Below are 12311 nucleotides of genomic sequence, written 5' to 3'. Positions count from 1 at the left end.
CAACAAATAAAAGAAGCTGCTTGGGGCCTCGATGTGAGCAGCAGATAAAAGGACGAGCTTGATGTAGACGTGAACACAAACGGATTGAATCTTACAGTCTATAAGTTGCTGTTTTTTTATCATGCTGCAGAAAAACAAAAACTTTCTCCAACATGGTGCTGCTCGGCTTCTCGCGTCGACGCTGAAGCGACGCATTGTGCATCGCGGCGTTTATTATTCCACCTCTGTCTGTGACTCCACACTAATCAGCTGCAGGGGGGCGGGGGTCTATTTCCACCTCACGCCGCCATCAATGGGACCTTTCAGCAGACGAGCCTTCCCTGTGCTGATTGAAACATCATTTCCTCGTGGACCTGCACACTGCTGCTATTGAGACGTGTCCTCCTCCCTCCTCCCTCCTCCCGGCCCAGTAACACTGCTTTTATATTTACCGGTGACCCGCGGACCTCTGCTGCAGCCTGGTATCAGCTTGCAGAGGGGATTGAACACAAACAGCCAAAATAAACAGAGACACTTTAAACATGCGAGCCAAGTCCAGAAAAACAGAGAGAGAGAGAAGAAAAAAAAAAGAAGCGGCCTCCTCCGTATGAGGCTCTATTTCAAGAAGCCACCAATCAGAGCAGCCCGCCGCATTAAATTGACTTCCATGTGGATTTCTTGCTTGTACTATAAAAAAGGGCCTGTCAGCTCCCTGACGTTTTGAGGGCAAGGCAGGGATGAGATGAGAAAGAAGAGAGAGAGGAGCGAGGATGGAAGGAGGGGAGGCGACGGCAGCGGTGCATCTCCACGAGGCGAAGCAACACAAACCGCGACTCCCCGACTCCCCGGCCAATTACTAACACACACATCGATCCAGCGGGGCGACGAGGTGTGGCGAACACGGCCGGAGACAGCCAGCAGTCGCCGGGCTTACACATTAATCTATACGAAAACAACGCTGCCAGTTCACGGAGGGGGCCGACGCGCGACAAAAAAAACCACAGCAGCTGCGGTGGAATCGGGGGGTTTTCGACACAAACAGGCGCCCACGCGGAGCCGGCGGAGGGTTACCTGTAGGTCAAAGAATTTGCTGTATCTTCTGTAGATGATGTGGGAGGTGTTGTCAGAGTAGGTGACATTGATGAGATACACCTGCCGAGAGAAGAGAGAAGAAGAGCAGCTCGTTATTCTATTAGGTTCGTTTGGATCTCCTGAAGCGAGAGGCTAGTTCTTTGACATTTCCACCTTTATAAATAAATAAATAAATAAACGAATAAATAAAATCCCCCCAAATTCAATCGGCAGAAGCTCCGGAGCTGCGAGGCCGAACTGAACAACCTCAGGCTCTGTGCAAGCAGCAGAGACGGAAAGACAATAAGACTCTGTGTCTCCATCAGCAGATCTGAGGGAGATCGGAAAAACTCCTGCGAAATTTTTTGGGAATAAATACCAGCCTTCTGATGTTAGTTAGTCTGTTTGGACTCGCTTGGTTGATAGAGTCCCCACATGAAGTATTGACTCCCTTTGGAAGTTTTCTAGCAGTAAAATCAGTATAATTCTGCCTTTTTGACAAGAATTTACCCCCAAAAAAGACTCTTCCATGTCAGAGTGAAGACAGATTTCTACAAATTAATGTCAGTTCGTTAAAGATGGACTGACTTTCAAACTAACGACCACTATTAGGTTTAACGTAGGAGCATTTACTGAGCGTTTACGTGGAGTCGGCTCCAAACTAACTGATGCCATTCTTAAAACCAGTCGTCGATATGGCCAGAAGGCCGACGGTAAACTTTACAAAGAGCAGTTTGCATGTTACAGCCCAACAACCAACATTGTCCTACGTCTGGATTTTAATCTGTAATGGGGTTGTGTCCAATATGTTACAGCAAAAATAGTGAATCAAGGTGTTTTCTGGATGTTTTTGTTGGCATTAATAATTAAAATGTGCAGCTTGGTGCCCATTTGTGCAGGAAAACTGTTTTTTCTTTGGCGTAAAGATGCTTTCTGATGTTGTTTTAGTGGAAGTGAATCGGGATTAAACATGAAATGATGCTTCTCCAACAAAAATGAATGTACATGGGTGGACTGGTTGGTCGAGTCACTCTCATCCAACCACATTCTCGGTTTCAGAAGCAGCGCTACAACAGCAGCATGGTAGATGATGTAAGAATGGTAGCTCATATTTGTACATGACCAGTTGATGTATTTTCAGAAATCATGTGAATAAGTGCGGCTGTTCTGCTCCTAAATCATTTCAGTAGAAAAGCTTCAAATTAGTTAATATACTGCAAATACCAATTCCTTTCAAAATAAGACATACAGAATGAAATATCACGATCTGGAGCTTAGATTTGGCTAATTATTCCGACAGAACTGTAGACGATGAGTTCAAGGATTTGTCAGAAAGTTGACAACCAAGCGAATTTTTTACTAATTTTGGCAATTTGTTGTTTTTTTTTTTTTATTTTATTATAAATTTGTTTCCACACCTGACTCCTCTCTGTTCTGTGTAAACACTGCCTGTACTTCAGCCGAAACAAAAACCCCAATTTTTTGTCGCTTTTTAGTTCTGCTGGCAAGGTTAAAGTTTTTTATTTTTTATTTTTGAACAGAATCTGGTGCTTATATCACAATTTTAAGCTCAGATTTGGTTCATTTTCCCAACAAGTTGCACATGACTCACTAAATAATCACAGGAAAGCTGAAAATCCGACAGTTCTTTCTGTTTTTATGATAAATGGTGCCATTTCGGGTGTTATTTCCAAAGGATGAATCGTAGAACCACCAGACCAGGAAGCGGCTTTATTGAAACGTTTGGCAAACTTCAAAATAAATTGTTGAAGCAGAAACACTACAGACATGGGAACCCAAAGACATTCAGCCACACTCACATAAAACTTCTCGTGTTTTAAAATCAAATCATTTCACTGCCAGCGCTGGTTGAAGCAACACACGGCAGGTAAATCATCTCCACATCTCACACACAACACATTCATGAGCTCCATCGACGCAGTGACTCATAAATCCGTCGTCAGGCTGGACGCTGACATCATCCCTCCTCTGCAGGACTTTAGCCTTGGCTGGAGCGAAGCCGCAGCCCTGAGAGGCCTGATAAGATTCAGATTGAGTCCATTTATCCGTCAAGAGGGGGTAAGTGATGCCGCCGTCGTCTCTAATCTAATGAAACAGAGATAACCAAGGTAACGGCTCCGGAGGGCGGCAAATTCTCATCAGAGAGCAGGTGGGATCTCTCCATCGACCGACGCCGAGACGCTCAGAGACGACCTGGATGTGGAATTACCGGAGTGATGAGCTGTTGCGTAACATCTGGCTTCACCGGACGCACCTCCAGAAACCAATTTAATAAGGCACGAATATAGAAACAGGTGATCTGAGCCACTGACTCTTCTCCTTATAAAACAAAAAGTCCAGCAGATAGACGCCTTGAATAAAAACAAACCATGTGAGCATCTTCTGATCAGACAACACTGTTTGTTAGATCCTGGAGAAAAAAAGGTGGCACGCAGGATAAAAAAAGAACCACTTTGGGATTTTGTTTTGCAGCTTCTATGAAACCTGAAAAATGGTTCAGATTAAGAGAAGTTTGCATTTAAGGTTAAAAGTGTGTATTAATGTGCATTCATGGGAGCGATTTTCAGCTTTAGGCAACTAAAACTACTTGATTATGGGAAAAAAATCCCTGAAAAACTGCAAACTGCAAACTCCTTTAACATTATTTCTTATCTGACAGACTAGCTGATGCACATATGAATAGAAATAGAAATAGAAAAATACTTTATTTATCCCAGTCTGGGAAATTACTGTGGTACAGCAGCAGCAAGAGAAAAACACCAATCACAAGAGAAAAAAGAGCTAAAGTTAAATACTATTTAAAAAATTAAAAATGAAAATAAGTGAATAAAATAAAGTAAGTAAAAAAAAAAAAAAACTAATAAAAAATATCAGTTAAAGAGCTCACATTCTGCACATTTACAGGCTGATAATATAATATTTAGTGTGCATTAGAATATATTTGCATACTTTAATGTTCAAAAAACATCATTTTCCCCATTCTCACCTTCTGTCTGAAGGCTTTTGCCTCTATCACTTTGAGAAGAACTATTTTAAGATGATTTTTGTAGCGTTCAGCGACGAGGACACCTTAGAAACAGCTGAGAGAGTTTGTGTTCATGGTTTAAAGTACCTTCAAAAATGCTGATTAACGTATATTCCTAATAAGGTTTTTTCAGCTTCAGGCGACCAAAACTGCTTTGTTATGTGAAAAAAAAAGACACAGTGAAGGTGCAAAGAAGAACTGCTTTGTAATTATTTGACATTTATTGGATGGAAATTACAGAAAACGGGAGATAACGGAAAGGTCTGACATGAAACACGGGTTTAAAGAGCCCACATCCTGTAAATTTACAGATTTATAATTGTATTTTTGGGTGTGTTTGAATATGTTTGCATGCTTTAATGTTTAAAAAAAGACATTATTTTTCTTATTGTGTGCATTGCTGCAGCTCTTCTGTCTGAAACGCTCAATTTTAGCGCCTGTCTCTTTAAGAAGCTCCTCCTGCTCTGATTGGTCAGCTGGTTCGACCAAAGCCAGGTAGAGTTTAGGTAAAGATGTAGCAGAAGCAGCTCTAGTGAGGAGATAAGGCATTATGAAAATGTGTTGCGCGATGATGTAGAAGAGTAACGGCGGAAAAGCCTGGACTTCAGACGGAGAGTTTTAGTGTGGACTTTATAAGTCTGCAGACCATGATCAAAAAAAAGCAGCTACATGACACACTAAAGGACAAGAAGGACACAAAAAGCAGAACATGTTTATTCTCTTTAACTCTCTGGAAAAAATCCTAAACTCATCATATAAAGAAACCGTAAAAACAGAAAAAAATTACTGGATTTTTTAACTTTCTGACAGTTTTTGAACTCATCATGTGCAACTTCTGTTTCTGTCGGGAAAAATTAACCAAATCTACGCCTAAAATTGGGATATTTGTACCCGATTCTGCGCTCCTTGGAACAACACGAGAATCCAGCAGCGACCAACAGTCACAAAAAGACTTTCCGGCTGAACTGTACTCATATTAACACCAATGCAAACAGTGAAACCTCTACAGTACGTGGAGCGCCGTTGTTCTCCAGAGCTGGCAACACCTTTTGTTTTTCCTTTTTAGTGAAATAAATAACCCCAAAATAATCAACATTTGTGTCATATTGCCAAAAAAAAATTAAAAAAGCACGCTAACACTGAGACGGATGGAGGTTTTCCTTTGTCTGATCACAACAGCCCCGTTACTAATTTGCGTACATTTCGCAGCCGCTGAGCACTTCAAAGCTGCACACGTTTGGCCTGCGTTCAACGCTCGGCTAAAACAGCCATTATCAAGTGATTTGCAATAAAATAACGCTGTCGCCCGGCCAAGGCATTCCAGTGAAGTGGCCCAGACGGAGCGCAAATAGAAAACCACTCAGCATCGAGCCACCGCGAGCGCTCAAACCATTGACTTTGCTTCATGTGCAGCATTCAGATTAAATAAAAGGCGTCGAGTTTCCCCCCCGCCGCCGCCACCTCGCTCCGTCTTCCTGACCGATCTGTGCCTGCCAGAGCCGAACGAGGAGGCCGAGCGGAAGACCCTGACGTAAGGAGGGCAGCAGCCTGAAACTAAACGAGCTTCCACAACAAAGCCGCGGGTTAGGAGGCCTTGTTGCTGCTGGAAGGGGCTCAGCTGCTGCTGGCGACGAGCCACCGCGGCGTGTTCGTGCAAACACGGCCGCTGGCATCCAGTCACACTGCGCTGACAAACTTGTTCTTAGCGCAGCGGGTGTCACCGCAGCGATTAGCTCTGGCATTTATTGCGATGAAAATGTGCTCCCCCGGGGTCCCGCCGAGTCGCAGAATCAGAAAACTGGCTTACGCAGCCACAGTCAGCAAGCGTCTTTGTGACTTGTGCAGCAGAACAAGGACACGTGAGAACCAGCAAGGAGCCTCTTTCTGCGGTTAATGAAGGAGCTCCGAGATAAAACAGAGGAAAGGTTTAAAAAGAAAGTGAGCTGAGGCTGCAAAGGCTCGACTTTAACGGCACAAACACCCAAAATATCTCCGTACGACACGCCGAGCTGATAGGATGTGATTCAGAGGATGGAGAGGCGGCAATAACGACTCTCATCGTCAATTAGTCCAGCGGATGTCAGCTCAGTTAATCGATTAGGACTATAAATGTCAGAAAATGGTGAAAAAAGTCAATCGGTGTTCCCCAAAGTCCAATATGACGCCTCTAACTCTAAATGTTTATTCAGAAACCAGAAAATACCACATTTGTTTAGCTTTTGGCGTCTCCTTACTCAAATAAAACAACTCAAATTGATTAATTAATTAGTTGTTTGGTTAATAAAATGTCTGAAAACGGTGAAAAAAGTCAACTGGTGTTCCCCCGAAGTCCAATTTGACGCCTCCAACCCTACATTCTTATTCAAAAATCAGAAAATACCACATTTATTTAGCTTTTGACATCTCCTGTCTCAAAAAAATGACTCAAATTAATTAATCAAGTAGCTGTTTGATCGATAAAATGTCCAAAAATGGTGAAAAAAAAGTCAACTGGTGTTCCCCAAAGTCCAATTTGACGTCCACACCCCGAAATATTTCATTCAGAGGAAGAAAGAAACCAGAAAATACCACATTTGTTTAGCTTTTGACATCTCCGTTCTCAGAAAAACAACTCGAATTGATTAATTAATTAGTTGTTTGGTCAATAAAATGTCCGAAAATGGTGAACAAAAAGTCAATTGGTGCTCCCCAAAGTACAATTTGACACCTCCAACCCTACATTTTTATTCAGAAACCAGAAAATATCACATTTATCAAGCTTTTGACGTCTCCTGTCTCAAAATAATGACTCAGATTGATTAATCAATTAGTTGTTTGGTCAATAAAATGTCTGAAAATGGTGAAAAAAAGTCAATTGCTGTTCCCCCGAAGTCCAATTTGACGTCCACACCCCTAAATTTTTATTCAGAGGAAGACTCAAACTAATAAATCAATTAGCTGCTTGGTCAATAAAATGTCTGAAAATGGTGGAAAAGTCAATAACTGGTTCCCAAAGTCCTCGTATGTCTCATTTAGTCAAAAATAACTCACTCACAGACCAGGAATGATATTTTCTTTTACAAAATAAATAAACTAAATAAATACTTAAACTGATTAATCAATGAGTTGTTTGGTCAATAAAGTTTCAGAAAACAGTGAAAAAAATATCAATCTGTGTTACAAAAAGCCCAAAAATAAACTCCACAACTCAAATGTTTCTGTAATTTACTACAACGTGACTCACAAACCCACAGAAAACCTGTTTACTGTCACAGAGGTGGAAATAAACCAGATAATAGACATATTCAAGAAACTGGAATGAGAGAATTTTCACCTTTTCTTTCCTAAAATTACTCAAATGGGTAAAAAAAAGTCGACTGGTGTTTCCTAAAGCCCAAAATTGCGCCTACAAATATCTAAAACTGTCAAAAACCCAAATGTAATTTTCACAGAAGAGCAAAAAACCAGAGAATAATAATATTTAAGAAGCTGGAAGAAGAATTCAGACTTTTTCTCTTGCAAAATGATTCTAAATGACAACTTGGCTCTAAACGTGTGTCACAGGATGATATGACTAAATATTTAGGTTTTTCAAATGTCCCAGAGAGAAAAAGTGATTTACTCCTGGAAGAGAAACCAAATTTGCGTCTTAATTTGGTTACGCAACAAATAAACGACACCTTCTTACTGATCCAAACTCCAGGATTCAAAATTCGGACCATTTTTTCCGAAGGTTATCGTAATATTTTAGGTTTTTGGTGAGAATCCAACTTAAAATTCCATCTCAGATCTTCTGCTCGACTCTTCCTGATTTGCTTGAAACTTTTTTTTATGTTCAAAAATCGGTCACACGTTAAAATTTGAGCCTGTTTCAACGACGATATCTCAGGAAGTATTAAAGATAAAAGCCTGAAACTTTCACCGTTATTTCTCATCATGTCAATGATTCAGAGTCTGCAATACTGGCCAAGTAGATCAAATAGTCTCTGATTGTGGGTGGATTGAAATATGAAAAAAACGTCATGAAAAGTCGCATCTTCAGCTCACATTAGCAAAAAAAAATGATCGACTAGTGATATTTTCTGACCCACATGTGGCTGCAAGTCACCGTTATACAAATAAAACTTACAAAATATTGTTTAATGTCAAATATGTGGTTGAATTTTTTGTTTTTGTCAAACGTTTAAAGCCGATGTGACCACAAAAACAAAAGTACTGGTGAATAAATAAACTTTCAAAATGGTTTTAGGGATATAATTGTTAAATAAAACCCGTGTGATGTCATTTTTAGTCACTCCGGTCACCACGTGTGCTCCGTCTCGTCCTCCCATCCTGCCTCTGGATTGCCTAATTCGACTCGGAAGCGAAGCTGCGCCGAGCGTAAACCGGCAGCCGACTCGTTGAAAAGATCCAAACCCCAGAAGCAGATGGCGACCGCACTGGAGCACAAACCGACCAGCCTCCGCCCGAAATAAACCCAGAATCAAACCCAGAGGCCTCCCAGCACCCCGAAATAAACCCGGCGAATTACAGGCGAGCCTCTCAGGGCGAATCCGGCAGCAAACATGCTCGCATTTTAATTAAACTTTCATTATTCCAGTTTGCATATTACATGGTAGCTGCTTCTCCTTCTTCTTCTTTTCCACCTTTCCACGAGGCGACTAAAATAAGCCGACGCCAGCTGACTCAGAGCTCGAGTACAGCCGGTCGTGAGCGCTCAGAACAGGCGAGATGCCCTCGATCGGGTGACTCACTCGAATGTCAGTTAGGAAATAATCCGTCTGCCAATTAAATAACTCCGCGAGATGAGCCTCTTTCACAATTTCAGAGGCAATTTCACACCACGAGGCTGCAGCTCGGCTTCCAGGAGTTAAAAATTCTCGCACAGCAGGCGTGTCTGGACCGAAAACTGCAATTCCAAATTTAAAAAAAAAACGGAGGGGTTGAAAGTCGGGCGATTAGAACTAATAGCAACGCCCACATCTGGAAACAGGAAGGAGTTCAGATGGAGGAGGCTGCAGACGACTGGTTCATCACACAAACGAACCAAGTAGAAAACAAGGCTTCTCTTGATAACAGATTAGCTTCCACAGACTTCCCAGTTCAAAGGAGCCACAAACAGGGAAAACAACAGACGGAAAACACGACTCAAACAAAAAAATATAAAAGCTTGGGGGCCTCCGATGTCCCAGATAGCGAGAAAAAGACTCCCACCGAGGAGCTGGAAAACAAAAAGTTTTCTTCAAGCTCAAAGAACAAATCGGACGTCTGATAGTTTCATCGACCGTTAATATTTATGTTTTTTCTTTTGCCCTCCCCCCCACACATTCTGCCTCCCCTTCAAAAGAGCCCTAATAGTGAACAGAAAACAGCTCTGATGATAGTTTAGATAGAAGAACAACTTACAGCTTTGCGGAGGAGAGCCGGCAGCCGGTCGCGCAGTTTCCGAGAGAAGAAGGCGAAAAAAGAGAGCCGGGAGCTTGGCGGGGCGCACAATGTGGCCACGAACCCCGCCTAAACTACTATATTTAAAGCAACCTATAAAACAGACAGACGGCATAGTTTCAGACCATGAAAGCGCAAATGATGTGACGACAAAAAGAAGAAAAAAAAAGTCAGGTTGGAAAACATTCTCTTTGCATGGGAGTCATGTCTTTCCACTTGCAGCTAAATATACTCACACGTCCTGAAAACGCTAATTTATCCAAAATTAGGGGAACAAAATGCAGGAAAAGTTCATTCCTGAGTTCAGGCAGATTTGTATCTGCAGCCAAAGCTGAGCGCTTGTCTTTCTGATCAACTGAACAACCTTAAAGCTCTTTTATATCAGATTCCAGCGACGTGAAAGTCCAGACGAGCTTCACCTAAACTGAATTGTGTGAGTTTAAGGCGTCCGTGTGAATCTTAAAGCGGCGTCAGACAGCTGCCAGACCTCTGAGCTGGAAGTCCAAACAGGTTTATTATTACGTAATAGCTTGTGCCACAGAAAAGACAAAGAGCAGAGATGCTCCCGTCTCATTTTTACTCGCTGTAAACTCGTTTTTCTCTGCAGTATGAAGTCCTGCAGCTCCGTGGAAGGAGAGAGGACTCAGAAATATCTCAGAACGATGATTTGTTTTGTGCAAAAGTTTGATTTTATAGATTGTTTACTGCACAAAAATTTACAAAACAATGAAAATAAACTATTTAAATGTGTTTCTTTACTCGTCTCCTCTCTGCTCTGTTTAAACGCTGCCTGCAGTTCAACCCAAAAAGTCCCTGAATTGCTGAGACGTGTAGAATGAAGCGATTTGAAATTTGAGGCGACCAAGAAACAACACAGTCATCCCCTATGTTGCAGGAGTTTCTGAAACACTCAGGAGGATTTTCAACACTCCAGTGTACTTCAAGCCCACCAACACCCTGAGACAGAACCTGGTCCACCCTGAGGACAAGAAACCAAGACACAAACAGAGCAACGTGGTGGAGGCAGTCCAGTGCAGCGAGGAATGACCAGACCTGGACATCAGGGAGATAAAACAACCACTCCACAGAAGAGCAGCTCCTCAGGACAGGACTCAGCATCCACCTGCATGTTAAGGACAAAGGACACTCGTTTGAAGACAACAACGTACAGATGTTGTCCTGCAGGGAGGACAGATGGTTTGAGAGAGGGGTGACAGAAGGCATCTAACTGGAAAGACCCTCAACAGAGGTGGAGGTCTGAGGCATCACCCCTCACCTGTTTACAACTCAGTCCTAAGATCTCTCCCCAGGAAGATGAAACCACATCCACACCTAGACACAACAGACCCTAACGAAGCCCATTGTGGCAGGAAGGACTCACATAATGAGGGGGAGGAGCAACAAACCCCCAATTGAAACCTAAACTCAGGTGTTAATGGCTCCTTTAGGATATCAGTATCTGGAAATCCCAACTAGTCAGAGCTGATGAAGCCTCTTGGATGAGAGGTGGAACGTCTTCAAGTAAGTCCAGTTGCTATGATTAATCTACCAGAATGATTTTTAAGTTTGGATTTGGTGAAATTTTCCCAACTCAACTCAAGTGATTCGAGTCTTTTTGTTTTTACAGCTTCACTCCAGGATAAATGGTGTCATTTAGGCACATTTTTAAAAAGATAGCATCCCTTTCTGACGTGCTTTTTGTTTTTTTTCCCCTTTTTCTTCGATGCGTTATTATTTTAGAATGAAAATGTGAAGAATATCGCATGTAAACATATTCTAGGTGACCCCAGAAATCATATTATAAACCTGTAAATGTGCCGAATATCACACTGCTAATAGATTGTTGCTAATGTTTGCTGTGGGTTTATCTGAACTTGTCGCTAAAAACAACAACCTTCTGCATCTGAAATCAAACATACGTGAGCTTTAACTTCCCTGCTGGACCGCGTTAAAGTTCCAACTCAACACATCGAGCAGACTGAGGATCTTGAGGTAATATTTGGTTTATTTCATCTCCAGAGAATCTCTGTAATGAGGTCATTTCTACCCGTCGCTGGTCTAGAAAGCTGCCTCCATCTATTCTGGGTGCCATCATCCCGACACGTTTCCCTCGGTTGCCGCCCAGGACTCCCTCCTCCTTCCTCCTCCATCCTCCTCCTTCCTCCTCCTGCGTCTCCAGCTGGTACAAATCGCTGCTGCTTGACTCATCGCCACGACAAAACATCCATGATCACATCCCCCCTCCTCCAGCCGGCCTCTCTGCACCGACTCCCCCGTTACACTTCCGATTGATTTTAAAATTTTATCGCCGGCTTTCAAGGCCTTAAACGACCTCGCTCTTAAACCTGATTTATCGACCCGCGATGTCTGAGCCGCGGTGATCAGATGGAGCTCTGCTGGTCACGATCAGGCTCTAACTCACGCCGCCTCTTATCTGATTCTAAATCTCTTCTTGTGACTATTTCTTTTTTTTTTAAAATTCATTTGATCCATTTTTCTTCCCGTGCTCCTGTTACACGGCCTTATTCTCGTTTTATTGCCTCGTCTGGCTTTATTTCTGTTCTTGATCAGCACTTTTTGTGACTTTAAAAGGTCCCATATGGTGAAAATTCATTTTTATTGTGTTTTGTGGTCGTTGTAAACTCAGAGCTGTAAAATAGAAGCTGGGAGAACATGACGAAGCCCCCCAACAACTAGTTAGTCTCCAAACTTCACGAGTACAAACGTTTAACGAGCTGCTACGTTTTAGCTGAAGAACCAATAGCGGTACAGCTTTGTGTAGCTCCGCCCC

General features: G+C 42.4%; 1 protein-coding gene across 2 annotated transcripts in view; it reads right to left on the bottom strand.

Annotated features, from left to right (window-relative positions):
- Nucleotides 1–12311, bottom strand: part of sh3pxd2aa (SH3 and PX domains 2Aa) — a 140306-nt gene that overhangs the window by 117824 nt on the left and 10171 nt on the right. For both annotated transcript variants that reach the window (XM_008278999.1, XM_008279001.1), the window contains exon 2: nt 1051–1131. In XM_008278999.1, coding sequence (XP_008277221.1) covers nt 1051–1131 — 81 coding nt within the window. The remainder of the gene's footprint in view (nt 1–1050; nt 1132–12311) is intronic.

Source organism: Stegastes partitus, unplaced genomic scaffold (genome assembly GCF_000690725.1).
Source record: "Stegastes partitus isolate 25-593 unplaced genomic scaffold, Stegastes_partitus-1.0.2 Scaffold141, whole genome shotgun sequence".
Taxonomy (NCBI): domain Eukaryota; kingdom Metazoa; phylum Chordata; class Actinopteri; family Pomacentridae; genus Stegastes; species Stegastes partitus.
The sequence above is the reverse complement of the archived record's forward strand: the minus strand, read 5'-3'. Positions and strand labels throughout refer to the sequence as shown.